Below are 15,669 nucleotides of genomic sequence, written 5' to 3' on the forward strand. Positions count from 1 at the left end.
GCAGAAATGGAGATTTAGTTTTCTTTTTTTTTGAGACAGGGTCTTTCACTCTCGTCCAGGCTGGAGTGCAGTGGAGTGACCTCGGCTCACTGCAGGCTCTGCCTCCTGTCTTCACGCCATTCTCCTGCCTCGGCCTCCCGAGTAGCTGGGACTACGCGCGCCCGCCGCCACACCCAGCTGATTTTTTTGTATTTGTTTTTTCGTAGAGATGGGGTTTCGCTGTGTTAGCTAGGAAGGTCTCGATCTCCTGACCTCGTGATCCACCCGCCTCGGTCTCCGGAAGTGCTGGGATGACAGGCATCAGCCACCTCGCCCGGCCCAGAAATGGAGATTTTTGGGCAAACACATTAAAGCAAATAAACGCAAATAGACGAAAATCATTTTAACATTTTTATTTAACCCAAGAAATACAGATAGAATCAACAGCAATAGAATTTACATTGCAGTGATGAATAAGATACATGCTACAAGGCTTCATTATCTGATGCAAAATCTAGTATGTGTTTTACAGCAAACCTCAATTGGAAACTGAATGTCGATCACACAGGCTTGATGTGCGTGTCAATTTCATGAGAGTTACAATCTCGGGATAAGTCTCACATAGCCTAAGAGTCCAAACATACCTTCAAGTGTTCCAACAACTTATTCACTACTCATTCTTAGAACTGAATTTACAAACAAAAATCCCAGCCCATTCATTGCTGAATTGCATCCCATTGAAAGAATGGGTCACAGTTCCTGTTTCTAGTCACTGCTGAGTGACATTAAAGTGCCTTCCATGTTTTGGCGATGGTGAGGACAGGTGCTAGAAGCCTCTGCCCTCAACCTTGTCCACATGAGTTCTAATTTCTTTAGAACAACTATCTCAGGGTGGGAAAGATGGTTCCAAGAAGTGCCTATTGCATTGATTAGGAATCAATGAAACTCTTTCTCCCTGCGGGTTGTCCCATTTGGATTTCAACCGGCACTGTCAGAGCGTTCCACTTTCTCCACATGCTCTGCAGCGCTTGGGACGGTCAGGCATTGTCATGGTGGCTTCTCTAAGAGCTTCTCGGTTGTATTTCAAGGTGTATTTGACATACATTTCCCCGGGGAGGGATACTGAACACTTTCTGAAGTGTTTGTTTGCATCCTCTTTGAGGAAATGTCTGCTCAAGTCTCTTGCTGGGTTTTGAACAGAATCGTTTGTTTGTTCCATTGGAGTATTGACAAGTCTCCGTGTATTCTGGGTATGAGCAGTCCTTGCGTGTATAGATTTGCAAATATTTTGTGCCCCAATCTCAAGGTTGCTCTTTTATACAAATCAAGAGCATCTGAGGCAGAGCAAAGGTTCAGGTGAGAGGACGGAGCATTTCTCCACCTCTCCAGCTCGCGCAGCATCTCTCCTCCGAGGAGCAGAGACACCTGTGCAGGCAGACACCATGAAAACGCAGGCGTGCTTCATTCTGAACAGAGCATCTCTGATTGCCATCTGGTGCCTGAGGGTTCACGGCCCATCAGCCTGAGAAGAGACGTCTTCGGGCCTTGCACATTGGCCTCCATAGAACCTCGTGGCAGATTGTGGGCTCCGGACTGGGTGAGGGAGGTAGAGGTCTGAGGGCAGAGTTGGGCAGGGGCTCCAGGCCATGGAGATCCAAGTTGAATTCTTCAGGCAGAGCCTGTCTCCAGGGCCTAGGCTTGGGCATTTGGGACGAGCCCTGGGGCACAGCGGCTCTGTAGCAAGGTTTGAGGTAGAGGACACGCCGGGAAGAAGGGCCGATTCCATGCACAAGGTTTGACGGGGGTCCCATCACGGGCAGGAAGCCTTGGGGAGCCTCACTCTCTTTTACTGAAGGCGCCACGCACACATTCTCTGCTCTCTGGGCTCTCACAGATCCATTTTCAATGTCAATCTCCCAGACAGTCTCTGTGCTCGTGAACAGGAGCCAGCGGGCATGGGCAGGGTACAAGAGATCCTTCAAGGACATCAGGACTTGCTCAGGGACCACCAGGAGGAGCACACTGACGAGGCTGAGTCGCAGGGCTCCCTGTGGGTCCAGCAGCAAGACCTCCTCTCCCAGCCGCAGGTGCAGGAGCATTCCTGGTTCCAGGACCACGATGATCAGCTTCCTGTGGGGAAGCTGTGGGCCCTGGGGGAGAAAAGCCATGGGTCAGTCATTGTCCTCTGAGGGGGGGCTCAAACAGGGACAGACCAAGGCAGGAGAGCTGTCGGTAACTTCCCCAGGCATAAATTAAACCCTGCAGGGACACCCAGAATTTGCACTTTCATTGACGCCCCTTGGGAGGGTCATTTCCTGGAAGTCCCCTAGGGCCTGGAGCTCAGGCAGACCTGTCTCACCCGCGCCCACCTAGATGGAGCGACCTTACCTGGGGCAGCTCCAGGGGCTGCTGTGCAGGGTGGTGGGGACCTGGCTGTACTGGAGCTGGTTCTACACCTGTGGAGAGAGCAGAGTGTGCAGGTGAAAGCCCTTGTCATGCAGGATGCCCTTGAGGGTTAAAGGTGCCACCGTGAGAAAGACCAAATGCAGAAGAAGCCAGGTACAGGACACCCGCCCACGGAGCTGCAGGAGGAAGCTCCCGACACTCTGGACAGCACAGCTGCTCATCTCATGATGTGATGGGACACAGGCTTCCTAGCAGGAGACTCAGGATGAAAAAGAGAAGATGCCTCACCTGGCTGAGGACCCAGCTCCTCCACTTTCTGGCGTTTTGGGGCATTCGATTGCGTGCTGCTGGAGCTGTAGGACAGAGAGACACAGTCAGATTTCGGGCAGTTACCTGACGTCCAATTCCCCGAATCCCCACGAATTCACTCCACTTCCCTGCCTTTCATTCAAGGTCACGGACTCGTCATCCACTTCCTGTGAGACCTGCTCCCAATCTGTCCTAACTCCCAGCTGTTCTTGTTCTCACCCCATCTACCTGAGCTTCCCTGGGTGAAGAAAAGGCAGGGAAGGAGGGTCGGTGCCCGCAGGGAGCAGTTTACCCTTTCAGGAGCTCACGCAGGCGAGAGTTAGAAACCTCTCCTTGGGTGTGAGGACCTGGAGAAAGACGTTGAGATGCCGGAAATGTGGCACCTCTGTCTGTAGAGGTAACATAGGAACGGGGTCTTAGGATTCCAAGAAAAGCAAGAAGAGAGGAAGGAATTTGTCAGACATGATGGCACACGCCTATAATCCCAGCACTTTGGGAGGCCGAGGTAGGAGGATTGCTTGAGTCCAGGAGTTTGAGAGCAGCCTGGGCAACATGGTGAAACCTAGTCTCTACTAAAAATACAAAACATTAGTGGGGCACGGTGGTGCACGCCTGTGGTCTCACCTACTCAGGAGGCTCAGGCGGGAGGATGGCCTGAGACTCAGAGGTGGAGCCTGCAGTCAGCTAAAACCGCGCCACTGCACTCCAGTGTGGACCATCGGAGTGAGACGCTGTCTCAATAAAATAAATCAGTAAATAATACAAATATAAAAATTAAAAATTAAAAAAGGGGGAAACTGCTCTTTCTTTTTTTCCTCAGTAGATCATGAACTCCTGACATCAGGTCCTACAATCTCCCTTCTTGCAGACCACAGAGCCCATTCCCTGTGGAGCTGGTTGGGTGGATTGAAAGTGGGGCTGCCCTGAGATATGTGTGTGGTTGGGTTGTAGAAGCCTTCCCAGCACCTTGTGATGACTTAGGGGCAACTCACTTCCCTCTTGCCCCAAATTCAAAACACCCAATCTCATGGCAGGTTCATGCGTCTCCTTTCCCTTCCCCTCTCTCTCCAACACACACCCACACACCCCACAGGCAGGTCACCCTGCAGGTGTCCCCAGCACATAGCAAAGCTCACCCGCTCTCTCCCGCGTGTTCGCTCTTGGATTCCGTGCAGGAATCACTGGGGCTTCTTGGGCGCCGGGAACCTTTCATGGTGAAAACTTCCAGGGTTCTCCAAGTCAGCCAATGCCAGTGTTTGTCTGTGTCCTGCAAAGATTTCTTTTTGGTTTCTGGATCCTTTACTTAATTTGAGAGAGCGGTGTCAGCCCCAAAGCTGCTCCCGAAGACTTGCGCTGTGGAGCGACGGGGCCGTGGCCAGCCAGCGGCAGGTGCATCAGGCTCTGACAACTGAGCTCTTGGGGGAATCCTTTATACTGTCAACAGGGTGTGGAGCCAGGGGATTTGTCAGCAGGAACTGATGTGATTGGCTGTTCCCGGTATGACAATGGGAGGGGCCCTCAAGGAGGATTTAGCCATAGCTCAATCGATAGATGACCAATCAACAGAAGCTGCCTAATCCCATCAACAGGCGACCTGTTTCCTGCCCCCTCCCAACCTCTAGGTCTTGCCTAATAATGATAGACACTTGCTGTAATACCCAATTCATCTATCGCTCAAAGAGATTTTAATGTGTGCCTTTTATATTTTCATGCAATAAAAACATGTTAACTTTCACAGTGGCTGTCCTGGGGCATGTGATGTATATGAAATGAAGTGTCAAGGGAACAGAAGCGGAAGGAAATTCACAAGCATCTCCGAGCGACTCTCCTTGAATTCCTGCCATTTTTTCTAAATCAGCTGCCTTCTTTCTTCCTATCCAAGTAAGAAGGTGCTGTAGGAGTTCAATCTAAGAGCATTTGACAAATACTGCTAAGAATCTCACGATGACCCGAAGGAAACTTGGATTGGATTTCTGAATGTGCTAAGAAAGCGTGTGTGTGTGTGTGTGTGTGTGTGTTTAACCAGGATGAAGTGGCTGTTCCTGGGGTGCAGACCCTTCTTTGAATGGAGAAAGTCCATTGGTGTTAACTCATTGTGTTTTCGGTGGATATTTTCTCTTTCTATCTTTCCTTTTCTTCTTTCTTTCAGATATTTTCTCCTTCCTTCCTGCCTCCCACCCTCCCTCCATCACTTCCCTTCCTCCCTCCCTAAGTCCCTTCCCTCCCTGCCTCCCTCCGTCCCTCCCTCCGTCCCTCCGTCCCTTCCTGCCTCCCTCCCTCCATCCCTGCGTCTCTCCCTCGCTCCCTCCCTTTGTCCCTCCCTCCCTCCCTCCCTCTGTCCCTCCCTCCCTCCCTCCTTCCGCACTTCCTTTCTTCCTCCCTTCCCCTTCCCTGCTTCCTTACTTCCTTCCTTCCCTCCTCCCTCCCTTCCTTCCTTCCTTCCTTCCTTCCATCTGGGGTGTAAAAACAATTGGTGAATAGGAGAATTATGGAATAACTGCCTCAGACATTTATGCAGTTCTCATCTCATTCTGCACACACAGAAGACCGTCTTGGCCTCATCTCCTTGATTTTCAAAATGGACATTCTAAAATCCAGGAGACTGGATGTATCATTTCTAGGCCAAATCGTGAAAGAAAACGTGCAAGAGTTTCATGTGGTCTTCATCTCTGTGATCAGAATTGAGGAAGGCAGGAGTTTTAGATGGTGCATCACCAAGATCGTGGTGATTCCATTATCACTACCCTTGTAACCTGTGACCACCTGTAATCGTTATGAGATATCCAATCCGAGATAGGTGTTAATATTTACTGTATTAATATCTTGGGCTAGGAGTGATGGCTAATGCCTGTGATCCCAGTACTTTGGGAGGCAAAGGCAGGAGGCTGGCTTGAGCCCAAGGGCCCAGGAGGTAGAGACCAGCCAGGACAACGTAGCGAGTCCCCACCTCTACAAAAAATTTAAAAATCAGCCAAGTGTGGTGGTAAGTGCCTGTAGTCGCAGGTATTTCAGAAGGTGAAGTGGGAGGATCGCTTGAGCCTGGGATGTCAAGGCTGCAGAGAGCCGAGATCGTGCCACTCAACTTCAGCCTGGGCAACAGAGCAAGCCTGTGTCTCAAAAAGAAAAGGTTTTTTCCTTTAGGCTTAAATTTTAACCCTCAAACCTCCAATGTGAAGGTATTAGCAGGTGGGGCCATTGGGAGATGATGAGATTATGAAGGTGGAGCCCTCGTAGATGGGATTAGTGCCCTTCTGAAAGTGACAGAAGAGAGCTCGCCAGCACCTTCCATGAGAGGAGACAGGGAGGATATGACAGTCTCCAACCTGGAAGAGGGTCCTCACCAGACCCAGATAATGCTGGCACCCTCATCTTGGACTTCCAGCCTCCAGAACTGTGATAAACACATGTCCGTTCTTAAAAAGAAAATGTGTGGAAAGCAATGTTAATGTTCCCAATCGCTTTTAGTACATTCTTTCCTTAACTATATCTTAATACATAGTTGTGTTGAATGGCCTAGTTTGTAATGTTAGAATATTCATGTTAGTGAATTAATAAATACATCAGTAAAGAATACTGTCCAGGGTGGAATGGTCGTTCACCCCTGTAATCCCAGCACATTGGGAGGCCAAGGGGGCCAGTCATCTGAAGTCGGGAGTTCAAGATCAGCCTGACCAACGTGGAGAAACCCTGACTCTACTAAAAATACAAATCAGCCTGTCATAGTGGCACGTGCCTTTAATCCCAGCTACTCGGGAGGCTGAGGCAGGAGAATCACTTGAACCTGGGAGGCAGAGGTTGTGGTGAGCTGAGATCGCGCCATTGCACTCCAGCCTGGGCAACAAAAGCTAAACTCTATCTCAAAAAATTAAAGAAAAAAAAAAAAGAATGCTGTTTGTTGACCATTTGATCGGCTAGTGTTGGTGCTTCCTGGTGGGCCAGGAGAGCCCTGCCCCACCCCCCACCCATTCCAGTAGACATGGCATAAGAGTGATTCTCACTTTTTCTCTAGCCTCTTTATTTATTGGCTGAAATGATTTTTTTTTATGTGTCTTACTAATGTTTCCATAGTACAAAATGAATTGACTTTTACAGTGACTCTTTTGGGGATTGTTACCCAGAATTTGTTTGAACTCCTAAAAAATGGAAGTATGCCGAGCACAATGGCACATGCCTGTAATCCCAGCACTCTGGGAGGTCGAGGCGGGCGGATCACCAGATGTCAGGAGTTGAAGAGCAGCTTGACCAATGTGGTGAAACCCCAACTCTACTGAAAATATAAAAATTAGCCAAGTATGGTGGGGTGCACCTGTAGACCCAGCTACTTGGGAGGCTGAGACACGAGAATTGCTTGAACCTGGGAGGCGGAAGTTGTAGTGAGATGAGCTGAGATGGTCCCATTGCACTCCAGCCTGGATGACAGAGGGAGATTGTGTCTCAAAAAAAAAAAGGGGGCAGCATATGAGATGTTGTGAGAGAGTTTCTATTTGTGACTCCCCTATAATAGTCCAAAGAGACCACCTCTGGGGATCTATTCACAAAAGACTCCTTAGAAGTGCAAACTCATGCATTTGAGAAACGCTGGGGGAAATCTGAAGATGACCTGTGGTGGGGGTATAAATGGACTCGTAGATGTCTTTTGTGATTGTTTGAGTGTGTGTGTGTGTGTGTGTGTGTGTGTGTGTGTGCTGTTATCTGTGGAGTGGCGGATGCTCTTTTGCCTGGAGAAAGCTCCTCTCAATCCACTTACTGTGGGCTCTACCATCTGTGCCTTGTACCCAACAGAAATAAAACAATTTGCTGTAGAAATGGAGTTTTATTTCATTTTACTTTATTTATTATTATAATTATTTTTAGAGCGGGTCTCACTCTGTCACTCAGGATGGAGTGCAATGGCACGATCTCAGATCACTGCAACCTCTGCTTCCTGGACTGAAGGCATCCTCCCTCCTCAGCCTCTGGAGTGGGGAGATCCCACACCTGCCTAGTTTTTGCATTGTGTCTAGATATGGGGTTTCCTCATGTTGCCCAGGCTGGTTTCCATCTCCTGGGCTCTAGTGATCAGCGCCCCTCAGCCTCCCGATGTGCTGGGTTTACAAGTGGGAAGTACTGGGCGTGGGCAGAAATGGAGATTTAGTTTTCTTTTTTTTTGAGACAGGGTCTTTCACTCTCGTCCAGGCTGGAGTGCAGTGGAGTGACCTCGGCTCACTGCAGGCTCTGCCTCCTGTCTTCACGCCATTCTCCTGCCTCGGCCTCCCGAGTAGCTGGGACTACGCGCGCCCGCCGCCACACCCAGCTGATTTTTTTGTATTTGTTTTTTCGTAGAGATGGGGTTTCGCTGTGTTAGCTAGGAAGGTCTCGATCTCCTGACCTCGTGATCCACCCGCCTCGGTCTCCGGAAGTGCTGGGATGACAGGCATCAGCCACCTCGCCCGGCCCAGAAATGGAGATTTTTGGGCAAACACATTAAAGCAAATAAACGCAAATAGACGAAAATCATTTTAACATTTTTATTTAACCCAAGAAATACAGATAGAATCAACAGCAATAGAATTTACATTGCAGTGATGAATAAGATACATGCTACAAGGCTTCATTATCTGATGCAAAATCTAGTATGTGTTTTACAGCAAACCTCAATTGGAAACTGAATGTCGATCACACAGGCTTGATGTGCGTGTCAATTTCATGAGAGTTACAATCTCGGGATAAGTCTCACATAGCCTAAGAGTCCAAACATACCTTCAAGTGTTCCAACAACTTATTCACTACTCATTCTTGGAACTGAATTTACAAACAAAAATCCCAGCCCATTCATTGCTGAATTGCATCCCATTGAAAGAATGGGTCACAGTTCCTGTTTCTAGTCACTGCTGAGTGACATTAAAGTGCCTTCCATGTTTTGGCGATGGTGAGGACAGGTGCTAGAAGCCTCTGCCCTCAACCTTGTCCACATGAGTTCTAATTTCTTTAGAACAACTATCTCAGGGTGGGAAAGATGGTTCCAAGAAGTGCCTATTGCATTGATTAGGAATCAATGAAACTCTTTCTCCCTGCGGGTTGTCCCATTTGGATTTCAACCGGCACTGTCAGAGCGTTCCACTTTCTCCACATGCTCTGCAGCGCTTGGGACGGTCAGGCATTGTCATGGTGGCTTCTCTAAGAGCTTCTCGGTTGTATTTCAAGGTGTATTTGACATACATTTCCCCGGGGAGGGATACTGAACACTTTCTGAAGTGTTTGTTTGCATCCTCTTTGAGGAAATGTCTGCTCAAGTCTCTTGCTGGGTTTTGAACAGAATCGTTTGTTTGTTCCATTGGAGTATTGACAAGTCTCCGTGTATTCTGGGTATGAGCAGTCCTTGCGTGTATAGATTTGCAAATATTTTGTGCCCCAATCTCAAGGTTGCTCTTTTATACAAATCAAGAGCATCTGAGGCAGAGCAAAGGTTCAGGTGAGAGGACGGAGCATTTCTCCACCTCTCCAGCTCGCGCAGCATCTCTCCTCCGAGGAGCAGAGACACCTGTGCAGGCAGACACCATGAAAACGCAGGCGTGCTTCATTCTGAACAGAGCATCTCTGATTGCCATCTGGTGCCTGAGGGTTCACGGCCCATCAGCCTGAGAAGAGACGTCTTCGGGCCTTGCACATTGGCCTCCATAGAACCTCGTGGCAGATTGTGGGCTCCGGACTGGGTGAGGGAGGTAGAGGTCTGAGGGCAGAGTTGGGCAGGGGCTCCAGGCCATGGAGATCCAAGTTGAATTCTTCAGGCAGAGCCTGTCTCCAGGGCCTAGGCTTGGGCATTTGGGACGAGCCCTGGGGCACAGCGGCTCTGTAGCAAGGTTTGAGGTAGAGGACACGCCGGGAAGAAGGGCCGATTCCATGCACAAGGTTTGACGGGGGTCCCATCACGGGCAGGAAGCCTTGGGGAGCCTCACTCTCTTTTACTGAAGGCGCCACGCACACATTCTCTGCTCTCTGGGCTCTCACAGATCCATTTTCAATGTCAATCTCCCAGACAGTCTCTGTGCTCGTGAACAGGAGCCAGCGGGCATGGGCAGGGTACAAGAGATCCTTCAAGGACATCAGGACTTGCTCAGGGACCACCAGGAGGAGCACACTGACGAGGCTGAGTCGCAGGGCTCCCTGTGGGTCCAGCAGCAAGACCTCCTCTCCCAGCCGCAGGTGCAGGAGCATTCCTGGTTCCAGGACCACGATGATCAGCTTCCTGTGGGGAAGCTGTGGGCCCTGGGGGAGAAAAGCCATGGGTCAGTCATTGTCCTCTGAGGGGGGGCTCAAACAGGGACAGACCAAGGCAGGAGAGCTGTCGGTAACTTCCCCAGGCATAAATTAAACCCTGCAGGGACACCCAGAATTTGCACTTTCATTGACGCCCCTTGGGAGGGTCATTTCCTGGAAGTCCCCTAGGGCCTGGAGCTCAGGCAGACCTGTCTCACCCGCGCCCACCTAGATGGAGCGACCTTACCTGGGGCAGCTCCAGGGGCTGCTGTGCAGGGTGGTGGGGACCTGGCTGTACTGGAGCTGGTTCTACACCTGTGGAGAGAGCAGAGTGTGCAGGTGAAAGCCCTTGTCATGCAGGATGCCCTTGAGGGTTAAAGGTGCCACCGTGAGAAAGACCAAATGCAGAAGAAGCCAGGTACAGGACACCCGCCCACGGAGCTGCAGGAGGAAGCTCCCGACACTCTGGACAGCACAGCTGCTCATCTCATGATGTGATGGGACACAGGCTTCCTAGCAGGAGACTCAGGATGAAAAAGAGAAGATGCCTCACCTGGCTGAGGACCCAGCTCCTCCACTTTCTGGCGTTTTGGGGCATTCGATTGCGTGCTGCTGGAGCTGTAGGACAGAGAGACACAGTCAGATTTCGGGCAGTTACCTGACGTCCAATTCCCCGAATCCCCACGAATTCACTCCACTTCCCTGCCTTTCATTCAAGGTCACGGACTCGTCATCCACTTCCTGTGAGACCTGCTCCCAATCTGTCCTAACTCCCAGCTGTTCTTGTTCTCACCCCATCTACCTGAGCTTCCCTGGGTGAAGAAAAGGCAGGGAAGGAGGGTCGGTGCCCGCAGGGAGCAGTTTACCCTTTCAGGAGCTCACGCAGGCGAGAGTTAGAAACCTCTCCTTGGGTGTGAGGACCTGGAGAAAGACGTTGAGATGCCGGAAATGTGGCACCTCTGTCTGTAGAGGTAACATAGGAACGGGGTCTTAGGATTCCAAGAAAAGCAAGAAGAGAGGAAGGAATTTGTCAGACATGATGGCACACGCCTATAATCCCAGCACTTTGGGAGGCCGAGGTAGGAGGATTGCTTGAGTCCAGGAGTTTGAGAGCAGCCTGGGCAACATGGTGAAACCTAGTCTCTACTAAAAATACAAAACATTAGTGGGGCACGGTGGTGCACGCCTGTGGTCTCACCTACTCAGGAGGCTCAGGCGGGAGGATGGCCTGAGACTCAGAGGTGGAGCCTGCAGTCAGCTAAAACCGCGCCACTGCACTCCAGTGTGGACCATCGGAGTGAGACGCTGTCTCAATAAAATAAATCAGTAAATAATACAAATATAAAAATTAAAAATTAAAAAAGGGGGAAACTGCTCTTTCTTTTTTTCCTCAGTAGATCATGAACTCCTGACATCAGGTCCTACAATCTCCCTTCTTGCAGACCACAGAGCCCATTCCCTGTGGAGCTGGTTGGGTGGATTGAAAGTGGGGCTGCCCTGAGATATGTGTGTGGTTGGGTTGTAGAAGCCTTCCCAGCACCTTGTGATGACTTAGGGGCAACTCACTTCCCTCTTGCCCCAAATTCAAAACACCCAATCTCATGGCAGGTTCATGCGTCTCCTTTCCCTTCCCCTCTCTCTCCAACACACACCCACACACCCCACAGGCAGGTCACCCTGCAGGTGTCCCCAGCACATAGCAAAGCTCACCCGCTCTCTCCCGCGTGTTCGCTCTTGGATTCCGTGCAGGAATCACTGGGGCTTCTTGGGCGCCGGGAACCTTTCATGGTGAAAACTTCCAGGGTTCTCCAAGTCAGCCAATGCCAGTGTTTGTCTGTGTCCTGCAAAGATTTCTTTTTGGTTTCTGGATCCTTTACTTAATTTGAGAGAGCGGTGTCAGCCCCAAAGCTGCTCCCGAAGACTTGCGCTGTGGAGCGACGGGGCCGTGGCCAGCCAGCGGCAGGTGCATCAGGCTCTGACAACTGAGCTCTTGGGGGAATCCTTTATACTGTCAACAGGGTGTGGAGCCAGGGGATTTGTCAGCAGGAACTGATGTGATTGGCTGTTCCCGGTATGACAATGGGAGGGGCCCTCAAGGAGGATTTAGCCATAGCTCAATCGATAGATGACCAATCAACAGAAGCTGCCTAATCCCATCAACAGGCGACCTGTTTCCTGCCCCCTCCCAACCTCTAGGTCTTGCCTAATAATGATAGACACTTGCTGTAATACCCAATTCATCTATCGCTCAAAGAGATTTTAATGTGTGCCTTTTATATTTTCATGCAATAAAAACATGTTAACTTTCACAGTGGCTGTCCTGGGGCATGTGATGTATATGAAATGAAGTGTCAAGGGAACAGAAGCGGAAGGAAATTCACAAGCATCTCCGAGCGACTCTCCTTGAATTCCTGCCATTTTTTCTAAATCAGCTGCCTTCTTTCTTCCTATCCAAGTAAGAAGGTGCTGTAGGAGTTCAATCTAAGAGCATTTGACAAATACTGCTGCGAATCTCACGATGACCCGAAGGAAACTTGGATTGGATTTCTGAATGTGCTAAGAAAGCGTGTGTGTGTGTGTGTGTGTGTGTGTGCGTTTAACCAGGATGAAGTGGCTGTTCCTGGGGTGCAGACCCTTCTTTGAATGGAGAAAGTCCATTGGTGTTAACTCATTGTGTTTTCGGTGGATATTTTCTCTTTCTATCTTTCCTTTTCTTCTTTCTTTCAGATATTTTCTCCTTCCTTCCTGCCTCCCACCCTCCCTCCATCACTTCCCTTCCTCCCTCCCTAAGTCCCTTCCCTCCCTGCCTCCCTCCGTCCCTCCCTCCGTCCCTCCGTCCCTTCCTGCCTCCCTCCCTCCATCCCTGCGTCTCTCCCTCGCTCCCTCCCTTTGTCCCTCCCTCCCTCCCTCCCTCTGTCCCTCCCTCCCTCCCTCCTTCCGCACTTCCTTTCTTCCTCCCTTCCCCTTCCCTGCTTCCTTACTTCCTTCCTTCCCTCCTCCCTCCCTTCCTTCCTTCCTTCCTTCCTTCCATCTGGGGTGTAAAAACAATTGGTGAATAGGAGAATTATGGAATAACTGCCTCAGACATTTATGCAGTTCTCATCTCATTCTGCACACACAGAAGACCGTCTTGGCCTCATCTCCTTGATTTTCAAAATGGACATTCTAAAATCCAGGAGACTGGATGTATCATTTCTAGGCCAAATCGTGAAAGAAAACGTGCAAGAGTTTCATGTGGTCTTCATCTCTGTGATCAGAATTGAGGAAGGCAGGAGTTTTAGATGGTGCATCACCAAGATCGTGGTGATTCCATTATCACTACCCTTGTAACCTGTGACCACCTGTAATCGTTATGAGATATCCAATCCGAGATAGGTGTTAATATTTACTGTATTAATATCTTGGGCTAGGAGTGATGGCTAATGCCTGTGATCCCAGTACTTTGGGAGGCAAAGGCAGGAGGCTGGCTTGAGCCCAAGGGCCCAGGAGGTAGAGACCAGCCAGGACAACGTAGCGAGTCCCCACCTCTACAAAAAATTTAAAAATCAGCCAAGTGTGGTGGTAAGTGCCTGTAGTCGCAGGTATTTCAGAAGGTGAAGTGGGAGGATCGCTTGAGCCTGGGATGTCAAGGCTGCAGAGAGCCGAGATCGTGCCACTCAACTTCAGCCTGGGCAACAGAGCAAGCCTGTGTCTCAAAAAGAAAAGGTTTTTTCCTTTAGGCTTAAATTTTAACCCTCAAACCTCCAATGTGAAGGTATTAGCAGGTGGGGCCATTGGGAGATGATGAGATTATGAAGGTGGAGCCCTCGTAGATGGGATTAGTGCCCTTCTGAAAGTGACAGAAGAGAGCTCGCCAGCACCTTCCATGAGAGGAGACAGGGAGGATATGACAGTCTCCAACCTGGAAGAGGGTCCTCACCAGACCCAGATAATGCTGGCACCCTCATCTTGGACTTCCAGCCTCCAGAACTGTGATAAACACATGTCCGTTCTTAAAAAGAAAATGTGTGGAAAGCAATGTTAATGTTCCCAATCGCTTTTAGTACATTCTTTCCTTAACTATATCTTAATACATAGTTGTGTTGAATGGCCTAGTTTGTAATGTTAGAATATTCATGTTAGTGAATTAATAAATACATCAGTAAAGAATACTGTCCAGGGTGGAATGGTCGTTCACCCCTGTAATCCCAGCACATTGGGAGGCCAAGGGGGCCAGTCATCTGAAGTCGGGAGTTCAAGATCAGCCTGACCAACATGGAGAAACCCTGACTCTACTAAAAATACAAATCAGCCTGTCATAGTGGCACGTGCCTTTAATCCCAGCTACTCGGGAGGCTGAGGCAGGAGAATCACTTGAACCTGGGAGGCAGAGGTTGTGGTGAGCTGAGATCGCGCCATTGCACTCCAGCCTGGGCAACAAAAGCTAAACTCTATCTCAAAAAATTAAAGAAAAAAAAAAAAAGAATGCTGTTTGTTGACCATTTGATCGGCTAGTGTTGGTGCTTCCTGGTGGGCCAGGAGAGCCCTGCCCCACCCCCCACCCATTCCAGTAGACATGGCATAAGAGTGATTCTCACTTTTTCTCTAGCCTCTTTATTTATTGGCTGAAATGATTTTTTTTTATGTGTCTTACTAATGTTTCCATAGTACAAAATGAATTGACTTTTACAGTGACTCTTTTGGGGATTGTTACCCAGAATTTGTTTGAACTCCTAAAAAATGGAAGTATGCCGAGCACAATGGCACATGCCTGTAATCCCAGCACTCTGGGAGGTCGAGGCGGGCGGATCACCAGATGTCAGGAGTTGAAGAGCAGCTTGACCAATGTGGTGAAACCCCAACTCTACTGAAAATATAAAAATTAGCCAAGTATGGTGGGGTGCACCTGTAGACCCAGCTACTTGGGAGGCTGAGACACGAGAATTGCTTGAACCTGGGAGGCGGAAGTTGTAGTGAGATGAGCTGAGATGGTCCCATTGCACTCCAGCCTGGATGACAGAGGGAGATTGTGTCTCAAAAAAAAAAAGGGGGCAGCATATGAGATGTTGTGAGAGAGTTTCTATTTGTGACTCCCCTATAATAGTCCAAAGAGACCACCTCTGGGGATCTATTCACAAAAGACTCCTTAGAAGTGCAAACTCATGCATTTGAGAAACGCTGGGGGAAATCTGAAGATGACCTGTGGTGGGGGTATAAATGGACTCGTAGATGTCTTTTGTGATTGTTTGAGTGTGTGTGTGTGTGTGTGTGTGTGTGTGTGTGTGTGCTGTTATCTGTGGAGTGGCGGATGCTCTTTTGCCTGGAGAAAGCTCCTCTCAATCCACTTACTGTGGGCTCTACCATCTGTGCCTTGTACCCAACAGAAATAAAACAATTTGCTGTAGAAATGGAGTTTTATTTCATTTTACTTTATTTATTATTATAATTATTTTTAGAGCGGGTCTCACTCTGTCACTCAGGATGGAGTGCAATGGCACGATCTCAGATCACTGCAACCTCTGCTTCCTGGACTGAAGGCATCCTCCCTCCTCAGCCTCTGGAGTGGGGAGATCCCACACCTGCCTAGTTTTTGCATTGTGTCTAGATATGGGGTTTCCTCATGTTGCCCAGGCTGGTTTCCATCTCCTGGGCTCTAGTGATCAGCGCCCCTCAGCCTCCCGATGTGCTGGGTTTACAAGTGGGAAGTACTGGGCGTGGGCAGAAATGGAGATTTAGTTTTCTTTTTTTTTGAGACAGGGT

General features: G+C 49.5%; 2 protein-coding genes across 3 annotated transcripts; both read right to left on the minus strand.

Moving 5' to 3' along the window:
* Positions 1–377: 377 nt before the first annotated feature.
* On the minus strand, positions 378–4,100 carry LOC134732127 (proline-rich protein 23D1-like). Of its 2 annotated transcripts, XM_063614872.1 has the most exons (3): positions 3,831–4,097; positions 2,368–2,738; positions 378–2,129 (listed from the first exon to the last, which is right to left on the minus strand). In XM_063614872.1, the coding sequence occupies exon 3, from the start codon at positions 2,076–2,078 to the stop codon at positions 1,497–1,499; it is 582 nt and encodes a 193-aa protein (XP_063470942.1). In that variant the 5' UTR covers positions 2,079–2,129; positions 2,368–2,738; positions 3,831–4,097; the 3' UTR covers positions 378–1,496. The 2 variants fall into 2 exon arrangements, with proteins under 2 accessions (XP_063470942.1, XP_063470941.1); XM_063614871.1 differs by having other exon boundaries at positions 378–2,738; positions 3,831–4,100.
* Positions 4,101–8,187: 4,087 nt separating this feature from the next.
* LOC134732128 (proline-rich protein 23D1-like) lies at positions 8,188–11,910 on the minus strand. Its single transcript, XM_063614873.1, has 4 exons — positions 11,641–11,910; positions 10,484–10,548; positions 10,178–10,245; positions 8,188–9,939 (listed from the first exon to the last, which is right to left on the minus strand). Exons 1-4 carry the CDS (start codon positions 11,715–11,717, stop codon positions 9,307–9,309), a joined length of 843 nt encoding a protein of 280 aa, XP_063470943.1. The 5' UTR covers positions 11,718–11,910; the 3' UTR covers positions 8,188–9,306.
* Between the last annotated feature and the right edge of the window lie 3,759 nt (positions 11,911–15,669).

This window comes from Symphalangus syndactylus, chromosome 13, assembly GCF_028878055.3.
Source record: "Symphalangus syndactylus isolate Jambi chromosome 13, NHGRI_mSymSyn1-v2.1_pri, whole genome shotgun sequence".
NCBI classification, from domain to species: Eukaryota; Metazoa; Chordata; class Mammalia; order Primates; family Hylobatidae; genus Symphalangus; species Symphalangus syndactylus.